The sequence below is a fragment of the Carlito syrichta genome, unplaced genomic scaffold, assembly GCF_000164805.1.
Source record: "Carlito syrichta isolate Samal-C Ts95f unplaced genomic scaffold, Tarsius_syrichta-2.0.1 Scaffold305645, whole genome shotgun sequence".
NCBI lineage: Eukaryota > Metazoa > Chordata > Mammalia > Primates > Tarsiidae > Carlito > Carlito syrichta.
In genome coordinates this window covers 671176-694766 of record NW_007249741.1, presented here as the reverse complement: position 1 = coordinate 694766, position 23591 = coordinate 671176, and the positions used below count along the sequence as shown (strand labels likewise).

The 23591-nt window shown below is 32.9% G+C and overlaps 1 protein-coding gene across 1 annotated transcript in view; it reads right to left on the bottom strand.

The window, feature by feature from the left end:
* LOC103264319 (dachshund homolog 1) overlaps positions 1–23591 on the bottom strand; it is a 420253-nt gene that overhangs the window by 133299 nt on the left and 263363 nt on the right. The window contains 1 exon segment of the mRNA XM_008061964.2: positions 2589–2761. Within this exon segment, the coding sequence (XP_008060155.2) occupies positions 2589–2761 (173 nt within the window).

The window sequence follows — 23591 nt, the reverse complement described above, 5'->3', positions numbered from 1 at the left end:
CAAGTTTCTGAAAATATTTCTCTATCCAGAAGAAGTGAGACTATCACTATGACTTAGTAGATGTTGGCACACATTTCAAAACAGGAACCTCCCTCACATTATTATTCCCTTTTTGCATACTTTCTTCCTTTCTCCATATCTCTCCCTTCTCTCCATTTCTAAATTGAATCTAAGAAACTACAGGAATTTTTTGACTTCCCAATAATCTGGTCTGGATTGTTTTCTAAAGACCTCTTCCAGAGGAAACCCAACTACTTTCTCCTACCTGCCTAAACTTAGACAACCAAGGGTTATTAAAAGTCTTTTCTAAGTATTCTAATCAGCATAAAGCAAAATTTTTTAAATGTGTAGATTTAAAAATAAAATAAATCAAATCTCCTGATATAAATGGTCTTTTGATCCTGGAATTTGTAAGCCATCACCTCATGCCCAAATTATCACTAGGTCATAACTAAGATAAACATAATAACTTCGAACTGCATCAATGTTCTCCTCTATCATGTTGTTTACTTATTTACTCATGTGAACATTAACTAAATGAGAGATTACAAAAACATTCTGAGTTTTGAAACTGAAAGTTATATAATAATATTATGAGATGACCCTTTATAGTAATTACTACATTTTCTTAAATGAGAGTAATCACAGCTTATAAGAAATGGTACTTTCTAAACTTTACTTAAAGTAGCCATCACCTACAATGATGTGAACACTTTGAAGGTTTCTTCCATCAGTCAAAGTCTTCTTCTAGGTAACTTTAATGATTGAGGTGATAAAAATGTTTAATTCTCAGTAATAACTATTACCAAAAATCATCATTAATTGAATAATACAGTGATACCTTGATTAATAAATTATCTGATAACAAAGAACCTCTAAGTCATTCATAATAGAGAGGGATCTCAAAAGTTTATTTTTCTCATTCCTGTAGCATTCACTGGCATTCTCTCAGGTGGAGGGTTTTCAGTACTTGATCTGGGTCTTCTGTGAGACATTTTAAAATTTTTCCTCTGGTAACAATACTCTAGAAAATGATATAAGGTTCTGGTACACATCTTTGTTTATAGAGCCATTACTAAAATTAAAAAATCCCATTTAAATATTACACAACATTCTATGCAAGTGGTAACAGAGTTTTTTATATAAGACATTCACTGGAGGCTACCCCAAACTCAAGTGTATTGTATTCAGAAAATTGAGGTAAGGATTACATCAGATAAGGATCATGCAGCATAAAGTATCTTTTGCTTAGTTCAAAAATGAATAATCTATTATTTTTGTTGCTGTTATCTCTTATTCCTCAGCCAGCCTGATAATGCAATTAAAATATTTTTATTTTAGCTGGGCCCGGTGGCTGATGCATGTAATCTCAGAACTCTGGGAGATAGAGGCAAGAGGATTACCTGAACCCAGGGTTCAAGACCAGCCTGGGCAACATGGCAAGACCTGGTCTCTACAATAATTCAAAAAATTATCGGGGTGTGGTGGCACACACCTGTAATTCCAGGTACTTGGAAGGCTGAGGCAGAAGGATCATCTGAGTGTAGCAGGCTAAGGTTGCAGTGGCTGTTGAGGGTGCCACTGCACTCCGGTCTGGATGACAGAGTGAGACTCCAATTCAAAAAAATTTTTATTTTAAATTTTAATATACATTTTAAAATAATAAGAGTGAAAAAGACAAGTAAATAATATATAAATGTGCGCACATATTTAATGGCCTATATACATATGCACAAATATAAAGGAGGAGAGAGAATTGTGTAAATATACATGTGTAAAGTTTATATAACAGTAATGTTACCTTCAATTTACAGTGTATTTTTTAATTTATAAAAAGGTTTAATTTTATTATTTCATTTAGTTTTTGCAGCCACACTATATTATTCATTTTATCTTAAAGACTAAGTTATGTACCTGAGGTAACACAGCTAGTAAGTAGCGGAATCTAAACCCTTGCCTTCTGATTTTCCACACCTAAAGACTCATAACACCATGCTCACACATATACAGCACATATACACACAGCCACACATGTAGAAACACGCAATTTAAATATATTACTTAATGTCCTATGTTTTTTTCTCTCTTAATAGGTGTAATATAGAATTTAAAATAACCCTAGCCTATTAAATAATGTATCTGTAAGGCTACTTGCTACAAAAGTGATTACTCCCTATCAGTTAAAGTTAATTTTGGGGGGAGTAGTAGTCTTACTCTGTGCCCAGGTTGGAGTGCAGTGTCACGCTCACAGCCACCACAGCCTTGATCTGCTGGGCTCAGGCGATCCTTCAGCCTCAGCCTTCCAAGCAGCTGGAACTACAGGCATGAGCCACCAAACTCAGCTATTTTTTTTTAATTGTAGAGACAAAGTCTCGCCATGTTGCCCAAGCGGGTCTCGAACTCCTGGACTCAGGCAATCCTTTCTCCTCTGCCTCCCCAAATGCTGGGATTACAGGCATGAGTCACTGCATCTGGCTTTATCGCTTAGATTTTTAAAGTTCATCTTTACTTATGGACTAAGACAAAGGCATTAAGAGATGGTGAATTAAGATGAAGATGCTCAATCAATTGTATGAGAAAACAATTACCTTAATAACAGATGTCTCCACTCTGGATGGGGGACTCTGAACTTGTGCTGCTGCCGCCATGTTTGCAATGGTGCTGAGGTGGTTCATCTGGCTCATTGCCATGGTGACAGATGCTGGAGGTAGGCTGACAGGAATTAGGGGGTGGGGCATCATCATAAAAGGAAGTTCCAGTCCTATAAAAAATACACATATTATCATTGCGCTTTTCCAATAAAAATACGAATTGTAGTGTATCTCACTTATTAAAGTCATGAAAGACATAAATCATTAAAAATTGAAGCATTCGAAAGTGCTCTAATAACGGCAAAAACAAAATAGTTTTTCTCTTGGTATACAACAAGACTTACCACTCAGGGAAATTAAATTTACATCAATTTAGCTTCGTGCCATGGTTTATCATGTCACCACCCGTCCTGTTTGAATACAAATGGTCGATTCGTTGCTCTATTACTCCTCTGATCAGTATAAATCTTTTTTAAAATATTCGGGTTCTCTTTAACTTATCTCAATTAGTTATCTAAATATAGTATATCTCTTATTATGTCCTGCTTTACCATCTTGATAATTACAGATTTTTTTTTAATCTACCATTTTTAGTGCCAAAAAATGCCATCATACCATTTGGCAGAAGGTGGCTCTGTTGAAGATGGTTGAGAGGATGACTAACTGGAAGGTTATGCACTCCAGGCATGCGGGGGTGGGTGACAGAAGCCTGAGGTCCCTGAGATGGGTAAGAGGGCAGTGTTCCCTTATCCCAAGAAACATCACTGCTGCCTGTGGGGAATGAATATAAATTATTTGGATATGATATTATTCTAAATTTTACAATGATAAATTTGAAATAAGGTTTAAAAAATATATTACATTTGGAGATTGGCAAACTGATTTCTAGGGAAACAAACTGAAGTAAGTTTTCCTTAAACTGCATTTTCTTTTAGATTGTATATTTCTTAGACAAGATCTAAAAATTTTAAAAGGTAACGTTTCTGCAGCATTTACCCTATGTTTTAGTCTAATCTTACTTGACTATTCAACTTAATATTAAATAGGCACTATTATGTAACTAGATAATGAGTGAATCCTTACTGAAGCATACCGATGGCTATGGAATGCCAAGTTATCCTTGGAGTAAATAGTACCCTAGTCATCATTTAAAGTGCCTAACTTAGTGCTGCAGCAAACCCTAAAAATGGAACTATAAAATGTTCAACTTGGTTAAACATTGTATGGAGAACACAAAAGGTCACCTTACAAAAGATAATAATGTCAAGGCAAAAAATTAAATATGCTTGCATACATCATCTGTTTTCAAATACAAAGAATCATACATTTATGATTATCTCAATATAAATTCCCAAATTAAAACCACACATCTGAGGGAATGCATTTTAATACTGGTGGCAATATCATAGATTTAAACAGATCTTGAAACATCTTAATTAAAGACTCCTTGGAAGGTGTTTGTAAATCTTTTCCATTTAGATGTGCCCCAAATTCAATTAATTTAATATTAGTTTATGCCTTAATTGAATCTGTTGAATATACAAACTACTCACTTAAAGAAAATGTCTGTAATATCCCTGTCAGCACATGAGTTTTTATCTCTTAAAAAAAGGAGAGAGAAGAAAGCATATTTTCATAAATAATATGTGTAGAAACAGCAAAGTTGGTAAAACTCCAATTTAATGCTTTTGCTCTGCTAAAAGCCTCATTGTAAAATCTCTATGACATAGTTTTTAATGAAGAATACATAGTTACTGCCATGATTTTTTTCCATTTACTTCATGAAGACAGTTAAGGTTCAATATAAATTCAAACTCATTAGTTCAATACTGTCTGGATCTTAGAGTAAATTGTTCAGAAGTGGGTAATGAAAACTCAATTCAAATTCTTCAGCAATCAAACAAAGCGATTTTATTAAACAATGAAAAGAATCAATTAAAATGGATATCTTTATTATCTTTATTATTTTACAAGAAACCATGACAGCTTTTGATTTAAAAAAAAAGTTTATAGCTTCATACAGAAATGACTCACATAAAAGAAATTTCTCCAGCTTGCTCCAACTCTGTGATATAAAAGTTCACTTTCATAAGATTTGTGCACCTTATATCTTGACTCATGACTTTCCTGACACCTATCCCAAGGTACTAGTCAAACATGCAAAAATTATAAATAGATTAATTTGTCAAGTGTATGATGTCAAGAGGATATTATGATAAAATGTTTTAAAATATTCTCTTTACATCACCATTATCAAAGTATATTCAAATTTTTATTACATATTTAATCCATAAAATCTGGGAATTTTGATTTGGTTAAATTTCATGATTCAGTGTTGGTTTTAACTTTTATGTTATCAGTTAAAACAAGAATTGAGACACAATCCCTGACTATTGGAATATAGAAATAACATTTTGGAATAAACATTGTTTTAGCATGGGAATTATATTAGAAATTTATAAATTTATAAACAAATACAAATTTAAAGGTCATTTTCTCTACATGTTATACTTCATTTAAAATATCTCACACATGTAAGGATTAAATTTTCACAGTGGATTGCATATAGAAAAATATTCACAATCATTATTTTGGATTCAGTTTGAGTTCCATTTATACCTATAATCTGCTTTTGTTTTTCTGTTCACTTGAACTAATTTCTTCTTTTATTAGAATCCTGTTTGCCAGCTAGTAATTGAAAAACAGTTATTTATTCAAACTCATTTAAATTTCACTCTCATTTCAGTAGAGATGCACTATAACTCTATTTTTCACATTATTGGATATAAAGTATTAATTTAAAATTCTGATTAAATCACTCTGAGAACAGATTATAGACAAAACACTATGCATTTGCATGTCTTTTTTTTGCATCACAGGATATCAGTTCCTTGTGTAGGGGTAAATATCAATCATTCATATGTGAATTTTCCTTATCTAATACTAGATTATATTTTTTCACTACATAGAATGCTCGTAGCTATCTCCACCAATCATCATTTGTTAAATACTCATGATGTTAGCTCATTTGGGTAATAAATAGAGCAAACAATTAAGAAACTAACTTGATGAAAAATATACAATATATAACCAAGTCAGCTGTAAGTGATTTTTGCATTATTTATAACATCCTTTTCCTCTAATAGCATGAATAAATAAGAATTGAAAATAGGCCACTACAGAACAAGACATGCCCATAGTTATTAAGTGTATAATTTCAAGTTTTTGTCTTAAGTCAATATACATTGCAATGTAGGCAATTTTATATGTACTATACCTGCACACAAGCACAGAAACACATATATATGCCTTTAAAATTCATGTTTACTATTAAGATTGCAAGAGACAGCAGCAACTTCAAAATAAATTTCTAATATTTGGTAGGGGTTGAGAGAAACAGAAAAGAATTGATTTATTTCTCCTTCTCTACACTATTTGCCTTTACAGTGGATTATGTAGTCTCAGTATCCTCAAAGAGCATATTCTAACTAACAAAAGGCTGAAGCATGTACACAAAAACTCAGAATGTATGATAAGAATATAAAATGGTGAAGAGTCAAGGAAAATAGTTATGAGCTCATGAAAAGACTCAGTGTGTCAAGCTGTTTGATTATTTAGAAACTATTCCCATATTTTAATGTTGAGGGATGGGACTTTATGGAGAGAGGATATTTCAGACCTAAACCTAAACACAGTGGAGAAACACTGGAACAGTTCTCAGGCTAGACAATGCCACAGGGATAAGCCAATCTGTATTGTAAATAGCAGAATACATATGCAGTTGCTATATGACAAAATCAAGTGATGTGATCCTGTGCACCATGAAGCCGAGCTACCACTGTCATGACATGATTTTGGTGGGGTACGAATGAACAATTACATAGTCAACCCAAATATAAATGGGCACATGAATGTAAAAAGGCAAGTCAAAATTATCACCTGATTGCCAAGGTTGTCTCTAACTAAAACTATTAATTATGTGTTGATATAATCTGAAATGATTTACTTACCCTGCCTAGTTAAACTAATATTAAGAATAGATAATTACATATTCAAATATATGGAGTATATATAAAGTGATTGTGGTGTGTTTAGCTTTCCTTTTGTGTAAAAGATGCATATTCCTAGGTTGGGGCAAGACTATCTTAAGATTTTGTGTATCTAAAACTAAAATATGTACAGAATAAGTATGGGAGAGCCTCCTCCCCCTAAGTCCCCTCTTCTCCAACACTGAAATGTAGTCATAGACTAAAAATAAACAAATAAAAAAATAACAGCTTGATGCATGATCTCAGTCTTTTAATGGGCTCAGACTATTTACCCTGGCTCATCTCATTGTATATTTTTATTGTATTTTATGATAAGTATTTAATAATAGACCACGTATTTCATGCAGAAATACATCCCTAAATTTTGAAAGCCATCCCTACTCTAAGGGACCCAGATTACTGAGCAGTCAGAAATAATGGGTTACAAGTGTAAACTTGTTTTAGCTTTCCTCTAATTACTGCCTTCAAACATGTTTTGTCAAGGTTCTTTTTTCTGTCCCTTAATATCCTTGAACAGATTTTGAGTACAATAAAACTGTTCTTGTTAACACTCATATCTCCTTCCCCATCAACATTGGCCATTCCTAGAGTCTAGATATCTGGAAGACAAAAGGACTTAGCTTTTCATTCTTTCTCCTGGGTAGCAGGACAAAGGTCTCTTAAATGATTCTTGCTTAAATTCTCTCTGCATGGCAACTTCTATGGCTATATCTATGCCCTTTGACATCTTCCAGGTGGAAGACGCCTAAAGGCTAAGCATCTCCTGGGGGCAGGGTGATGTCTGATACCTTAAGGGAGGACTTACTGGGGAACCTCCTAACTGCATAAGTCCCTGATACTAGAAATCACTTTCCGCTTCATTTTCTCCTAAGCTCCCTAAGCTCTCATCCCCTCCATATAAAGCCCTCCTCTTGGCATGGGTTCTCTTATTCTGATAATGTTCACTTTCTCCACCATGCTGCATCCGTCGATTCTTTAAGTCTCTGCCCAAATAGGTACAGAAAACAGATCAGCAGTTCACACCAAAGCAGAAATCTGGCTATCAAATGAAGTGGAAGCATCTGCAATCCTTGAGTAATTCTCTGGGAATTCCCCTCCTTTGACCTTGGCAGTGAGGAAGCATGCTCAAAAAGGGATTATAAACCAGAGCCTTGCCTATCAAATGCTGTTTCTTCACTGGAATGATTTCTTCAAATACCTTTTTGTGGCTTTTCTCTTATAAATGAAGAAAAAGGTTGTTTGTGGAGTCAGTCTGGAGTGATAGTTAAGACAACAATGCTGACTTAGTTCCTATTAATAAGTACTTTTACTTTCTTCACAATGAGGAGTACCTGGGACCCTTTGTTCTTGTTGGGACCTGTGGGAAAAATTCTATTTAATGCCCTGTTACATAAGCAAACACAACAAAACCAACAATGAAGACTATATTATAAATCAAATTTTAGTAATTGGTTCTTGTAAATAAACTGAAATAAATGACATGTGAGTGTCTAACTTTTGAAATATTATTTCATATATCAAAGGAAACTTTAAATTACTGACTGAGACAGAAGTTCACAGAAAAAAGATTACCATAAATAAAAAGTAATGATTAAATGTGGAGATATTCATTATTAAGAGAAAGATCATCACTTCAGTTTTTGAAACGCATTTTTTAGGTAAGAAAGAAAATGGAAAATGATTGGGGGAAGGATATTGTTAGTTTCCCATTCATAAAAACACAACAACAATTTTCAATGTGTGTATGAGTGGCACCAATTATAATCTTAGCCAAAATAATTATATTTATTATTAAATTCATCACTTTCATTCCTAAATATATTTAATGTGGAAGAGCTTCCGAAAAAGAAGTCCACAGTATTTTTATGCATCTTAGATAGAAAGCAATCAATCACAAAATTAAAATGATTTAAAAATAAATAAATGCCTTTTAAATCACCATGCATTAAAACAGTAAAAGTATATTTAACTTCTGTATTATTATCCTTTATACCTAGGTGACATGTAACTATTTGTTAAGATTTTCCTACAGGCTGACCCTGATAAAGGAGGCAAATCTCATAGGGACTAACGGTCACACCACTGCTTAGTGAGTGACACTGATAGATTGTGACGGGAACCTGACATTGTCAAGATTCGTTTACAATGAAAATGACGGCGAGAGCAGGCACTTACTCCATACCATTGGAGACCACTTAGAAGAATGTCAACTCCATCTCAACAATGGAAACAAGGCTACTATGTAAAAGTCAGTGCTAGTCACAGATGCTACAGATGCTCACTGTTACTTCTGAGGTAGGTGAGAATAAACAAGTTGTCATCTTCTAGTGGATTAACTTCACCCTATGAACATTATATAAAATATCAACAGTACTGCTAGTATTTTTCATAAATAGTGAAAACAGTCCTTGAATGAGTTACTGTAATACAGTCTTTAAATATTTGGATAACTATATGAACCCAGATGATCTACTTTAGCATATAAAAACATGATAAAATATATAAAAAATAAAAGAGGAAATCTTTTAGGGGTATACTTAATGAGAGGCACAATTTAAAATATGCCAATTTAAGTATAGTAGGTTAGCAAGGAAGATACCACAGATGCCTTCTAATTGGTATTACAAAATAATGCCCATAGAGTAGGTCATTTTTAAAGTCTAAAATTCAACAGAACTGATTGGCTTTCGTGTAACCAATTCTGCTCAGCTTACTCTTCTGACATCAATTTTTTTTTAACTGAGAGAAAGATTACTATTTTTGTGAATCCTAACTATCCCTTTACTGATATATATATATTATCCCTTTACTGATAAATACATTACTTTCCTAGAAACAATCAGATATATTTTCTTTAGCTATCTGTCATTAATTAAACTTTACCCTGTGTTACCTGTCAGGTGTTAATTAATTAGGGATTTGAAACTCTTGCCATAAAAGGGACTTCTATTTTACCTGTGATGTCATCTTTTGAATGCAGAGCTATTTTTATATATTTTATTTTATATACAATGGTGATAATACTGATGTTATTAGTGTTTTTGGACTCTCAGAGCTACGCTAATCTTAAATTTCTTTATCTGCTTGAGAAACTTCTACTACCCTATCTACACTGCAATGTTGCTGAAAGTAGCAATAAGTTAACACGTGTCTAAAGTGGCTTGCAAAATAATAAAAACTAGAACTGCTTATTTTAAAATTTTGCCTAAGCGTACTTCACCAAGGGTATATTTGTTGAACTAAAAAGAATATGAAACAAATTGTAAAATCAGAGCTGGCATTCTAGTTACTACGTCAGATGAAGCACATAAAATAATACTTAATAGACAGACAGAAACCACTAAAAAATTAATTTGCTATTTTGAGAAACTTTGGGAAATTATGGAAAACAAGAACATCATTAGGAAACTTAAAACGGATACTGGTTTCATCTCATTTCATGCATTTATTTATTTTGAGTCAGAGACTCTGTTGCTCATACTAGGGTGCCGTGGCACGATCATGGCTCATTGCAGTTTCCAACTCCTAGGTGCAGGTGATCCTCCCTCCTTAGCCTCCTGGGACTACTGGTATGAGCTACTACATCCGGCTAATTTTTAATTTTTTTTTGTAGAGATGAGGCCTTGCTATGTGTCCTAGACTATTCTTAAACTCCTGGGCTCAAGCAATCCTCCTGCCTCAACCTTCCAAAGTGCTGGGATTACAAACATGAGCCACCATGCCCAGTCAGTGTCATTTTAAATAGCTTTGATTTTGAACTCAAAAAATTTATTAGAATAAATTACTATATACCTATAGCATGGCTTTATATATTTTTCCTTATATTACACCAGATTTCAGAAAGTTTTGATGCAAATGAAAATAAAAGTAAGGCCATTATTATAAAGAGAAAAGGTCAGATACTATATGTGCAGAAAAAAGAGATAATTATATCAGAAAACACTTTGATTTTTGATGCTGTTGTTGTCGTTGGTCTCATTAGCACCATGCTCCAAGTGTTAACCAGGTAAAATAGATCCCAAAAGAAAAGGAAAGGAAAAAGAAAAAAAAGTGCAGACTCCAACTGGGTAAACAGTTTAATAGTATTTAGTATAAGAAAAGAAATAGTAGCCAGATTAATTTGCATTGACTAAATATTTGGGGGTCTTTTTAGCATGGACTATAAGCTGATTGTAAGCAAGAGCCAAATATTTACACTCAATAAAAATGACACAATAGAAATGATATTGAAAACAAATTGGTTAATTTACACAGTAAGTACAATTCCATTACAGACAATGGATAATGTAGAAATACCCATACTAGGTGCTTACAAGTTTTGCAATCTAAAATGTATTCATACAGTTCTTCAAAATAAAGCAATGTAGTATAACATATCTATAATATTTTTACTTTAATCGTTTAGCCTTTCTCATTACCAACATTAGTGAATTTCTATCTTTTCCCTCTTTAGTTCATCAAATTATTCTTCTATTAGGCAAACCAATGTATTTGAAATTCTTCTCTCTAAGGATATTATAATTTCCCCAAAACTTACAATCACATCAAATACAATTTTAAGTTGTACTTTCTATAGTGTTAATAGAGAAATCAATGTCAAGATATATAATATTTATAATTTCATGCTCATGTATATGTATTGCCCACAGCAAGTTGAAGGAAGTTTTAATTTTCACAATCTTATACAATTTTTTCAGTTTTTAATTTATGTTGAAATTGAAAAATCTTCTTGCCACTTGCGCCAAAATCACAATTTTTTTTTTTAAAAGCAGAAAGTCTTCCTAAGTGAGATGGTATGCTTATGGGAATTATCTTCACATATATCACATGTATGGCTCTAATTATTTGTTTGTCACCTCCCTAAACCTGGTTAGCCTCAAAGAAGGACATCAACAACTAGTTTCATAAGTCAGAAACCTAGAAATAATCTTTATTTTATCTTCTCTTACTGTGCACTGCCAGTGTCCAATTCCTCTTCATGTCCTGTAAATTTCAACTTTGTAATTTATCTGTTTCTATCTCAGCTTCTATAATCAAATTCAGGACCCTCATCATTTTTAGTTACACATATTACAGTGTCACTCCCCCACTTAGAAGTCTTCCATTTCTTTCCCATTACTATCAAGAAAATAATTCAAATCTTTTTGTCTCAGTGTAAGTTCCACATTCTCAGGCCTACATCTCTTTTACTCATCATTGTATCCCAAGCATTTCACAAGACTAGCTCTCAATCAGTTCTTGAGCTGAGAGTGGCAAATCCAAACCAATTCTTAAACTCATGTATGATAAACATCAGTGTGGCACTCCGAAATGTGAAGGTATGGCCTTTATTATGGAGCAGCTTATAGAATGAAAAAGAGATAAACATATGTAGCATGTATTTATATAATTTTATTATTTAACTAAAATTAAATATAGAGAAGATAAACAATAGGAAGTATGACATTCAGGAAACAAGCTTGATAGAACTTAGTAAATATTTGAACATAAATGGAGGTGAAGTGAGTAAAATATTATTATATGGTGGCATCATGAGTGAGACAATAATGATGATGATACTATCGAATATGGATCATGTACTCACAATGTGTTGGCCATCATGATAAGCTTTTATATGTACTAGTGCAATTCTGAATTCACAACTCACGCTTTAATTACCCTTATAAAGAAGATCAGGTTTTACAATGAAAAAAAATCCAGTTCAGTTTTGGACTGGTTTAATATGAGATGTTTCAGAAATAGTCAAGTAGAGAATGACAACAAACAGCTAGAAATATGGGACTGAAATCTGGAAGAAAAGTAAATGCCTAGTGAGGGAGATTTCAAAGTCATTGGTTTGTAGGTATAGATTAAACCATGATGCCTTAAGAGTGCAGAGAAGGAAAAACGGTTTTTCTACCAAAATGTGTTTCTACTGTAAGTCATAGAATAAGTCTCAAATAAACCAGACAGAATAATTTCTTTAACTTCTGAGGATCTGAGCAAGAATAAACAAAGATTGGTATACGACTACAGTTTAATACAGGTTACACAGGTTACAGTAAATTCTTAGCACAAAGTGGTGTATTAATGCATTTTTAGAATAGTTAATTCTCTCCACTTATGTTTAAGCTAAAATACTTCAAGAAGATATTCCACATGAATACATGAGTGCCTTACACATCTTAGGCCTTCAATTAATAATGAATGAATGTTTAACATTATGATTGAGTTTACGGATTTAGCAATCCTAACCACTACTTAAAGCAGACAGCCTAAACAAAAGCAAAGCACAAACAGACACAACTAAGCATAATTTGAAAAGGTTCCATTAGTCCAACTCGTAATATGATAATTAGTTATGATATCCAGTAATTACAAGGCTCCCTTTAAGAAACTTGTTGAGACAGGCAGCTTTAAATTGAGGTACTGGATATAACTCAGCACATTTGAAGGATCACTGAAATAATATTATATTATAGTGTAGATTACATGCAGATGGCAGGCTTGTTGAAAGCCACTGTTTATATGAAACCAAATCATTTTGCCCATAGCTTCTATTATATGTAGTGAAGACATTCTGTGCAAGCACTTTTCATCAGTTTCTCATGGGCAGACAGGGGAGGAGGTTCTCAAGGTCAAAATGACCAATGACATTTTGGTTCTTGCCAACAGAAAAAACACTTCAGAAGATGAGCAGCAATACTGATAATGTTATTTTTACTTCTATACTTCCATTTGAAAATTAAATATAAGCACTCGTTTTTATCTTGGGAATAAATAGTTATGATATTCTTTTGCAGATTATTGTGACAAAGAGAAGTGGACTAGGAAAAATGGTTAAAATTTGTGTTTTTAAATGAGGATTGATTTTCTGACAATATCACTCCAAATTTAAACATCCGTATTCCTTTGTTTATTTTAAAAATTGCCATAATATGAACTAATGAAGAATACAAGAGAGTATTTTCCTACCTAGGCCACACAATGATTCAATGTCAGAATTAAATGCTACACTCAGGGTTTAAGTTCATAAGAAACAACTCAGGGTGGTATCTGGCTAAATCAGTAACATCCGTTTTTTGTTTTTCTTTTTCTCAACAATTTCTCCTAACATCAATATCAAAAAGGTACATACTTTGTTAAAAAATAAATAACAAGTGATGTGACTGTCATCTTTTATAAGAAACATGATTTTTAAAAATATTCAATTTATAAAAATAACACCTATCTAAATTGCCATTATTTGGTAGTAACAGTAATAAATCTATTGGATTGTAAATATTTTCAGTGTAAAGAGAATCTATCTTTTAAAAATAATTATCTTCAAGAGGGGTCCTTAATTATTTTTGAACAATCAATAGCTATCTGAATGTAAAAATTACTCTATATTACAAATTACAACTATGTTATTTTCTTTATAATCACAATATCTGTCTTAAATAATTTCAGCATTTCCTCAATATTAAAATACTGCACCATTATTTCTTCTTGCCTGTTCAACTGCACACATTCTCTCACATCATTACATCAGGAAGGTTACAATCACCATCAACAGTACACAGATGCTCTCATTTAGATAGGCCTAGTCTAAGACTTGAGGTCACCTAGGAAAATACACCTTGTTAAACTTACAGCAAATGTTGCTCTAAATTAAATTAATTTATTTGAAATAATTGCTTAAGACTTCAGCTACTAGATTAAAACAAGATTCTTCAAAACAAATTAGATACCGAAGAGCTTCCTTTAGTTAAGATAGTCTGTACAGAAACTGCTTTCCTCTTTGGTACATTTTGAAATTTTGTTCTATGAGTTTGCTATGAAGAGATGTTTTTCACAAAGAAATATCTGGAGTATATTTTGCACTTTCTTATGAATGTCTTTGAACTATTTCACAAAAAAAGTATTTCACAAAAAAAGTAATTGTGTTATAGACACACCCATAAACAATAATGCAATGATGACTTGTGTTTAAATGGCTGTGTATGAAAATTACTATGGTGTGTGTTTTTCATATAATTTATCTATTTTAAATCTAACTAACTCACAAAAAATTAAGACTTTGAGAATGGAAGATGGCTTAATCTTTGAACTGTGTCAAGTCTCTACTGAACCGTAAAATATTCTTTTGAAAATCATTTTATTATGTACATTTATTCAGGTAAATACTCATATTTTTAAAATTCTAGATGAGAAATAAGATGGCTTTGAAAAACACTTTTTATTCTTATTTATCCCAAAATTTAGTTAATGCCAAATTTTGGAAATTTTAGAGCAGAAAGGAAAAGAAACCATTAGACTATTTGTGTGTGTGTGTGGATTGGAAAACATAGTTTATTTAGAAAGTAAATTAGAGAGAGAGGATATTCACCTCCCCAAGGTAGGGGAGGGGGCCAAAGCTAGAAAACGTGGCAACCATAACTCAATGGGCCACATGGTCAGATCATAGCTTAGAAAGGCAATGGCCAAAAAACCCCATTAGACTATTAAGGTTATAATGCAATCATATCAAATAGAATGCAATCATATCAAATAGAAAACAAAGAAATGGGGGAAAAATGCATTTCTAAAAATATAAATATATATGTGCCCTTGAAATATTATGCTGTACAGACCAAGGAGCAAGAAATTATATTCAAACTCAGCAAAACATACAATTTATTGTTCTGTATATAATTGAATCATACATCATTTATTCATTCATTCATTCTTTTAGCATATATTATACCCAATTTTATGCCAGGGATTTTGTAAGCACAGGGAAAACAACAGTGGACAAGGCAGATGAAAATTTATATCCTTATGAAGTTTATACCCTAGCTGGGAAGAGGGTGAAAAAAATGAGCAAATAAATAAATGTGATAAATTAATTGAGATACCAATTATGGAAGGTGGAAAAAGAATCTGTGTTGTGTATGTGTACATTTGTGCACCCGTAAGCATGTATGTTGGGAAAGTATATTTTTTAATGGTGTAATAAGGGAAGACTGCTGCAGATGACACCATAAAGTCTAATCTCCTCATTTTACAGCAAAAGAGGCTGACATTCAGAGTGATTAAATCAAACGCTTAAGGCCACATAGCTCTTTGGGAAAAGAGCTGGACTTGGAACACATTTGAGTGCCCCTTGACCCTAAATCCTCTCAACTGCACAGCACAGCACACCTCCTTCAGAGAAATACCTGGGCTTTGCAGGAGGCAGAGACATTCATACATGGTGGGTGTGGATGACAGCTGGGGAGCTCGACTGACTAGAGGAGAAAGCACATATGAGGGAAGTGTGAGAAGTCAGAAAGAATTAGGTAGGCCAGGGCCAGATTATGAAAGTTCTCAGTTGTCAGGATGATGAGTTTGTTCATCATCTTAGGCAGAGGAAAGACATGATTAAAGTGATGTATCAGATAGTCAGAAGGACGAGAAGGAGCTCATCGTTGGGAATAATCATCCTGAATTCTGTCATCCACCACCTTGGCATTGATATGACCAGGGCAGGATTCCTACATCTCATATTTCATGCCACTGGAAAACTGATAAAACAGAAAAAATAATCTTGTGTTCTCTATCATTAGAGTTGTCCAAGAAGATGACTGAAGAACAAATTGGTTTCCAGAGCCAGACATGACAAAACAATTACGATGGGTGAGGACAAGTGATTACTGCACGCGCTACTTCATATCTGAATCTAGTAGCTTGGAGTTCCTTTTATATTTGCAGTAAAGAACTTTTACTCAAATAAAAATGAAACCATCTGTATCATATTTGAAAACTTTCACGTAATTTGTCCTTTCATGACAGAGGGCAACAGCTTAGCAGTGACTATAAGTAGGCCACATGGAGCTCTTATTTGAAAAGCAAAAGGATGTTCAGTTGATTCAGGTTAATGGACACCTCTTAGACTCTCCCTGAGTGACACAACTAAAGGTGGCAAAAAGGGAATATTCCTCCCAAATTAAGGTTTTTATAATAAGGTCTATAAAATGCAGCAAGTTTGGCTTTCATCTTTCTCAAGAAAAATTAAATCTGGAAACATGTTTTAATCTTGCTATTTCTATTTGATGCAGGGTGTACGTTACATAGCACCTCAAATAACAGTTATTATGCAGTATGCGATATTCAGCAGCAGATAGCAAAAACGGTGATTACCACCTTGACATTGAAAAATATGGTACTAGTAAAATAAACATCCCAGACTTCACTTTTTTCACTATTCACTACTGTTCACTATTCACAATTCTTATGGTCACCAGAATGCCTCACTACTTACCTTCAAAAATAATGATTTATATCATGTACACAATAATTTCTAAGAGATGCCACAATTTTATTTTCAATACTATATGCAATGTCCAATCAAAAATGTACACTGAAATATACACATGCAGAAAGTACTTATTTTCTTCAGCCTGCTAAAGTCATAGAACAGGACAAGCCTCCCTTCTACCCAGGAAGGTTTGTTTTTTTTCTTAACAAAGCCATAAAATAATCATATTATTATAAATTGCTTACATGTAAAATAATATACAATTTGATACCTTTGTATGAGTTGTCCCTTTAAATTATAGCACTTGCTATAATAATTTTGTTTTCATACCCCGAAGTTTTTAGGTTATATTCTATTTTTATCTGAAAAGCTTAAAACCTAGTACAATTTAACATGCTAAAATACATTTTCAAGCAGCTTACTATGCATAGACTGCTTTTAAAAATTCAAAACAGGCCCAATAGCAAATGTCATTTCTTTCATAGTTACAAAATGCAAACTCCAAGTGTTTTATCCTAATGAATAAATGAGTTTGTCCTTTATGTATAAAATATAGTTTGTTTGTTGCACAAGTTTTTAATAATAGATGAATTTTAGGTTTGTTCCAACGTATTCAATAAAGTGTGATTAATTTGGTTTTTCAAAAATGCAAACTAGACATTACTATATTACTTTGCAAAATGCACAGCTTGCAACATTATTGTCTCAGTGGGATCTTAAATTGAATTGTAAAATGTGTCTTATTTCCAGTTTGATTTATGTAAGAGATAGCAGTGGATAATGCCCCTTTTGAAGTTTCATTGCTTTGTGGGAACAAACAAACAAAAACTAAAATTCATGATATAGTCTGCTAAAACCCAGAACAAACTTATGGGTTATATAAGGTTTGACTGAAATAAAACTTATGATAGACTCAGAATACCACATCTTCTACGAAACAACTTTTTGAAGTTTCTTATAATGACGGATTATGCAACACATTTTTGACATTTTCTGTGATTTTTTTATGATATTTCAAGTAATTACCAAATCATGTTTTTCTCTAAAAAAGCATTCCTGTGCCCTGAGAATTAATCTATGATACCATTTAACTTGGCTTTTTGAAGTAAATATCACCAGATAAAAGCCAGCTGGATCTGAATAATGGGATACTTGAATGAATGTATTAGTGTTTGAAAAAGAGAGTACAAATCTTCTAAAAAGATTAATTTCCATAAAAAAGATAGCTCCCAGATCTACAAAAGAATAAATTCAAAAACATAATAAACTCTCAGAAAGAAAGGTAGATTAAAGTAAAAGCTGCAGCACCTTGTTACTGCAGCTGTTGTGCAGCAATGATTCTGTATCAATTACAGTTGGGGGGTCCTGTAGGGCTCTTCAAAGCTTTGTGTGAAAAGTCTGAGTTGGAAGACATGTGACACCCTAGTAATAACTTTAGCGATTAATTTTGATGCAACACAACACTCATTCTGATCTTACTCTCAATATTTACAGTTTGAGAGAAGCTACAAAGGTTTGGATGGGAACATAAGAATTTACTAAGGAAACCTTTTTTTCCTCCTTCATTTATTAAAGATGTGGATATGAATTTTTCTCTGTCATGAAAAGACTGCAGCTTTATCACAGTATATAGTTGCTGACATCATTATGTAAAAAAGACTTGAGTTGGCCAATGGACTTTATTTTCAGTATCCTGTTTCAAAACATATCCTCTAAAAAAGGCCATGAATTTGGTTCTGACAATTTCTCTTCTTTAGTCTGTACAATTATTAATAAAAAACAAAGTTTGATCATGTATAAATTCCCCTGGGAGGTTAATTTACCCTTCCATCTTAAATGATTCTTATGCTATTATTATGTTTAATACAAAACCAGAAGCAAATATGGAAACAAGTTTATTTTTTAATTTTGATTAAATCCTTAAAAATGTACATTGACTTAAATGAATGAACATGAGAATGCCATATATATTAGAGAATTTCAAATGCAATATAAAGTGTATTAAAAAGAGAAACAGACAAGTAGGATAGTGAGTATATATAAATTCTGAAATCATTTCCTCAGAACACTTGTAAGAAATAATACAAAATAATGAACAGAAATAGAAAATTACTGTCTGATCATAGCAATAAGAAAGAATAATCAAGTAAAGAATTTTAAAAATAATTTTTTCAAAGTTTGACAATTTTACTATGTGAAGACAACTGATTGCTATTTTTCATTACTGCCCTTTATTTAATTTTTGTCCTATAAGACACTGCCAAAAGCATATCAAAAATAAAATGTACCTTAGGAATTACAAAGATGTTCACTTAAACTAGGTGAATTATTTAAGTATAGGGAGATGTTTAAATATTAAGTCAATGTCCAGCAATAAAGACATATTACCATTATTAGCAAAATATCATTCCCTATGAAATGTTATAGTGTATATCAAAAAATGAAATAAAAGAAAGGCTGTCTTCTCTGCATTCATATTAACTACTAACAGGACTATTTTTAATAGTAACTCAAGAATTTCTTTATCATACTTCTTCAAGAAAGCTGCTTTTAGTTAAAACATAAAAATGGTACTTACAGGGTTTCTGCAAACATAACTGCCATTCCATTAAGGAAATGGTGCAGCAAACAGTAAATAGTGGCCTCAAGGGAAATGTAAGTATTGATTTTATTACTGTGTTGGTTGGTTTGTATTTGAAATTGTCAACTCTAATTTTGGGCTATGCTTTAAGTATCCTTAAAACTGGTTAAGAAAAGGAGAAATATTAACTGGAAAATATTGATGACTATTATTTTCGTAGCTTTAAACCATAGAGATTATTTCTTTCTGGCTTTTGATAGCCAGTATTTTTAAAATAAGAAATTTTAGTTTTGATATACATGGTAAATAAATAACCATCTCATTTTCATCAAGTCAAATTATATACTCATTTTGTACACTATAGATCAGTTATTTGACCTTAGAAATGAAACTTATCACTAAAAAACTATACTTCCTTAAGTTAAGTTGGAAATTTAGCTTTGAATTAATTGATATTGAAGCTTTGATTCACCTAGAAAGACCTGAAATGAATATGAAACTAATTATAAGTCTAGAAATTTCATCATATTGAAATAAACTTTAACTCATAGTCTCAATAAGCATAAATCATCAAATGCTAAAAAAGAATAAAACTTGCTAACTTAATATAATTAATATGTTTTACATTATCATCATCTTCATCATTATTGATTTTCTTTTTCACATTTTAGTAAATGACATTAGCACATTCATGCTAAAAGTGTAATGAATAACACAAATCATTTTCTTAAACCGTGCCAGAGAGCAACTCTGTTTATTATGTAAATTTTCACTATACCTACGGGGCTGTGAATATAGTCAATGTTGAACTTCTACTATTAACTAACAGAAGTGTTTATGCCACACATAAATTTTAGAAGTGTCTTCAATGGAAATCTGAAGAGGTGAAAAATCATATAAAGAAAACATTATGTCTGTTCCTCAGATTAAAAAATATAAAGTACTCTTGAATTCACAAGTTGCACAGTGTGTTATAAACATCTTATATCAATAAGAGAAAGAAAATCTGCTAGAAATACATACAATCTTTAATATTACTAAATGCCAAGTTGCTATATCATGAATCAATGAATGTGGTCAAAGGAAAACCACTTTCACGGTTTAAAAAGCATAAAAGTCGTACTTACATCATGTTTTAAAATATTTACAGAATTGAAATATCTTCGAAAAGTAAAGCCTTGCTTTGATTAGAGAGATAGAAATTATTTGTCATATTATATGTTCAATATGTTTTTTGGCAGAGCACAGTGGCTCACGCCTTAAATCTCAGCACTTTGGGAGGCCAAGGCAGGAGAATGGCTTGAGCACAGACGTTCAAGACCAGCCTGGGCAACACAGTGAGTCCTTGTCTCTACAAAAAATAAAAAAATTACCCAAGGATGGTGGTGCAGGCCAGCTACTTGGGGAGGCTGAGGTGAAAAGATCTCCTGAGTCCAGGACGTCAAGGCTGCAGTGAGTATGATCACATTACTGCACTCCAGCCTGGGCAAGAGTGTGAGACTGACTCAGACTAAAAAAATTTGCCATAGACTAGATAAAGAGTCTTGCACAAAAATTATTCTTAATTGAATAAATGAGAGGCCCAAAAAACGTTTAACAAAAACATCTGACAGGATAGAAGTTTTACTACAAGAATGAGGTTAAAAATTAAATATTAGCTAGTAATAATTTTAAAATCAACATAGATTTTGAAAATAACTTTTAGTTCATCTTCATTGTCAACCTTTCTGAGACTATCATATTGCCTTACAAAGTCTAAGATTTTCAAGTTTTTCATTTGAGTTTATTTCAGTCTCCACTGACTACAAGGAATTCTAAAGAAAACTCTAGAGTAAAACTTTCTATAAATAGAGAAGATTTCTAACATAGATTTTGAAAAACATAAGTCTTGGTTATAATCCGTACAATTTTCAAATATTTTAGTTTCAAGTCCTCTTTGTACACATGGATTATTTTTATCAAAATTTACCATACTAGAAATAAAAAATTGAGATTTGAAATATATATTACTAATAAAAATAATACAAATTTCTTGAATATTAACGTTACTTATTTTTATGAGAAGTAATTATAGTTCCAAAAATATAATGAGAAGTAAAATATTTTGTTTTGTACTTCTGCAAAACTGTATAATTACTGGCTTGAAAAAACTTGTTTACATTTTCACATCTACTTCTGCGTTGTCTGTTGTGATGTCGCAAATCACACAGCCTCTAAAAAGCTCCACTGTATACTCATGAGAGAATGAAAATCTTAGTTTACTATGAAAAGAGTTTTGACCTCTTGAACTCCCTGAAAGTGTTTTGAGAACCCTTCCTTCTATAGGTCCTGGGACCATACTTCAAGGAACAATGTGATGTCTGAGAATTAAGGCAGTTAGGACCTTTTACAGCATAAGGTTATATATTAATTCGGTAAGTCAAATACTACCCTATTATGACTTCGGAAAATGAGAACAAAACTACGAAATTTTACTCTAACTTTTCTTACACAAAGCTCATTATTTCCATGCCAAAAAAAGTAAGCAATAAAAAGGGTGCTTTTTCTCTAGAATTCATTTTACCTCTCAAAAAGTAACTAGTTAGGATTCTCTGAGAGGTGACAAAGTATAGAAATTTGTTAAAGCTGAATGCGGTTTTATACCTTTGCAGTCTTTTTTTTTTTTTTTTTTTGAGTTGGAGTCTCACTGTCACCGATCCTTCCGCCTCAGCCTTCCGAGTAGCTGGAATTACAGGCATGCGCTACCACGCCCGGCTAATTTTTTGATTTATTGTAGAGATGAGGTCTCACCAAGTTGCCCAAGCGGGTCTCGAATCCGCGGGCTCAGGCAATCCACTCACCTCGGCCTCCCAAAGCACGGGATTACAGGCTGAGCCACGGAGCCCGGCCACCTTTGCAGCCTTAAGAATAAAGATTCTCTACGTGCCTTAAACATCTCATCTGTTAAAGGGGAATAATACCTGTCTACAGAGCACAACTTTAAGTAACATGATGTGCGTGAAGCACAAAGCACCCAAGATTAGGAAATAATAAAGATAATCATTATTATAAAGAAGAAAAGTCAAGGTTAAGATTACAAGTGTTGAAGTCAGACAAAAATGGGACAGAGACAAGCTGTTAAAGAGGTGAGTAAGTCTCAATCTCTCATGTGTAATAAGGGAAGAGGGAGACCCCCAAATTTCAGAATTTATTTATAAAATATTGTGTATTTATTCTTGCATGTTTAAATTTCAGTCACCTCCAAAGCACCCTTCATTTGATGCAGTACTCCTATCAAGACGCTTTTACTACTGCTCAAAAACAGTTTTTGAACTCGTCAATTTTGATGCCTTTTAGTGCTTCTGCCGTTTTTTGTTTGACTTCTTCCGCATCAGCGAACGTTTCCCTTTGAGGACTTTTTTCATCGGGGAAAGAAATAAGTCGCTTGGGAGACTGGGAGATTAGGGAGGGTGGGGCACAGGGGTCATTGATGCTTTTGGTCAAAAACTACTGAAAGCTCAATGCGATGTGGGTAGGTGCACTCGTAAATCACACATCATGAAATGAGCAAATGCATAGAAAGAATCTTTAAAAAATTTATCTGTATATGTACCACATCACATAAACAAAGAACTGAGTACCACATGTTCTCACTCATAGCAGACCCTGAACATTTACCACAATACAACAAGAAAGAGGTTGGCAATAGCAGGACACTGCCAGGGGTGGGAGGAGGGATACATAACATCAAAAAGGGAACCTGATCTGAACCCAGATGACGTGGGGACCAAAGGGAGGCCCAAACTTTGCCTGTACAATGACCATTTCTATATGTAAATCTCTTTAAAATAAAAAAATAAAATTATCTGAAACCAAATGCAGCCTCACACGGCAACACTAACTGGCTCACTGGTGCTGATGGTTTTCTAGAACACTTTGCTAGCAGGGAAAGCCTGCAGTACAAGGGACCTGCCCTCCAAAAGATAATTCTGGTTTTCTTGGGTCTCCCCTTGTATAGCAGTAATTAAGGAGAAGTGCCAAATTATCACATAGATTAGGTAATGAATGTAAATAAAGCTCCTGCCATGTAAATGACATGAGGAAGAGAAGGAGGAGAAAGAAGTATCTGAGGAGTAAAAAAATAATAATAA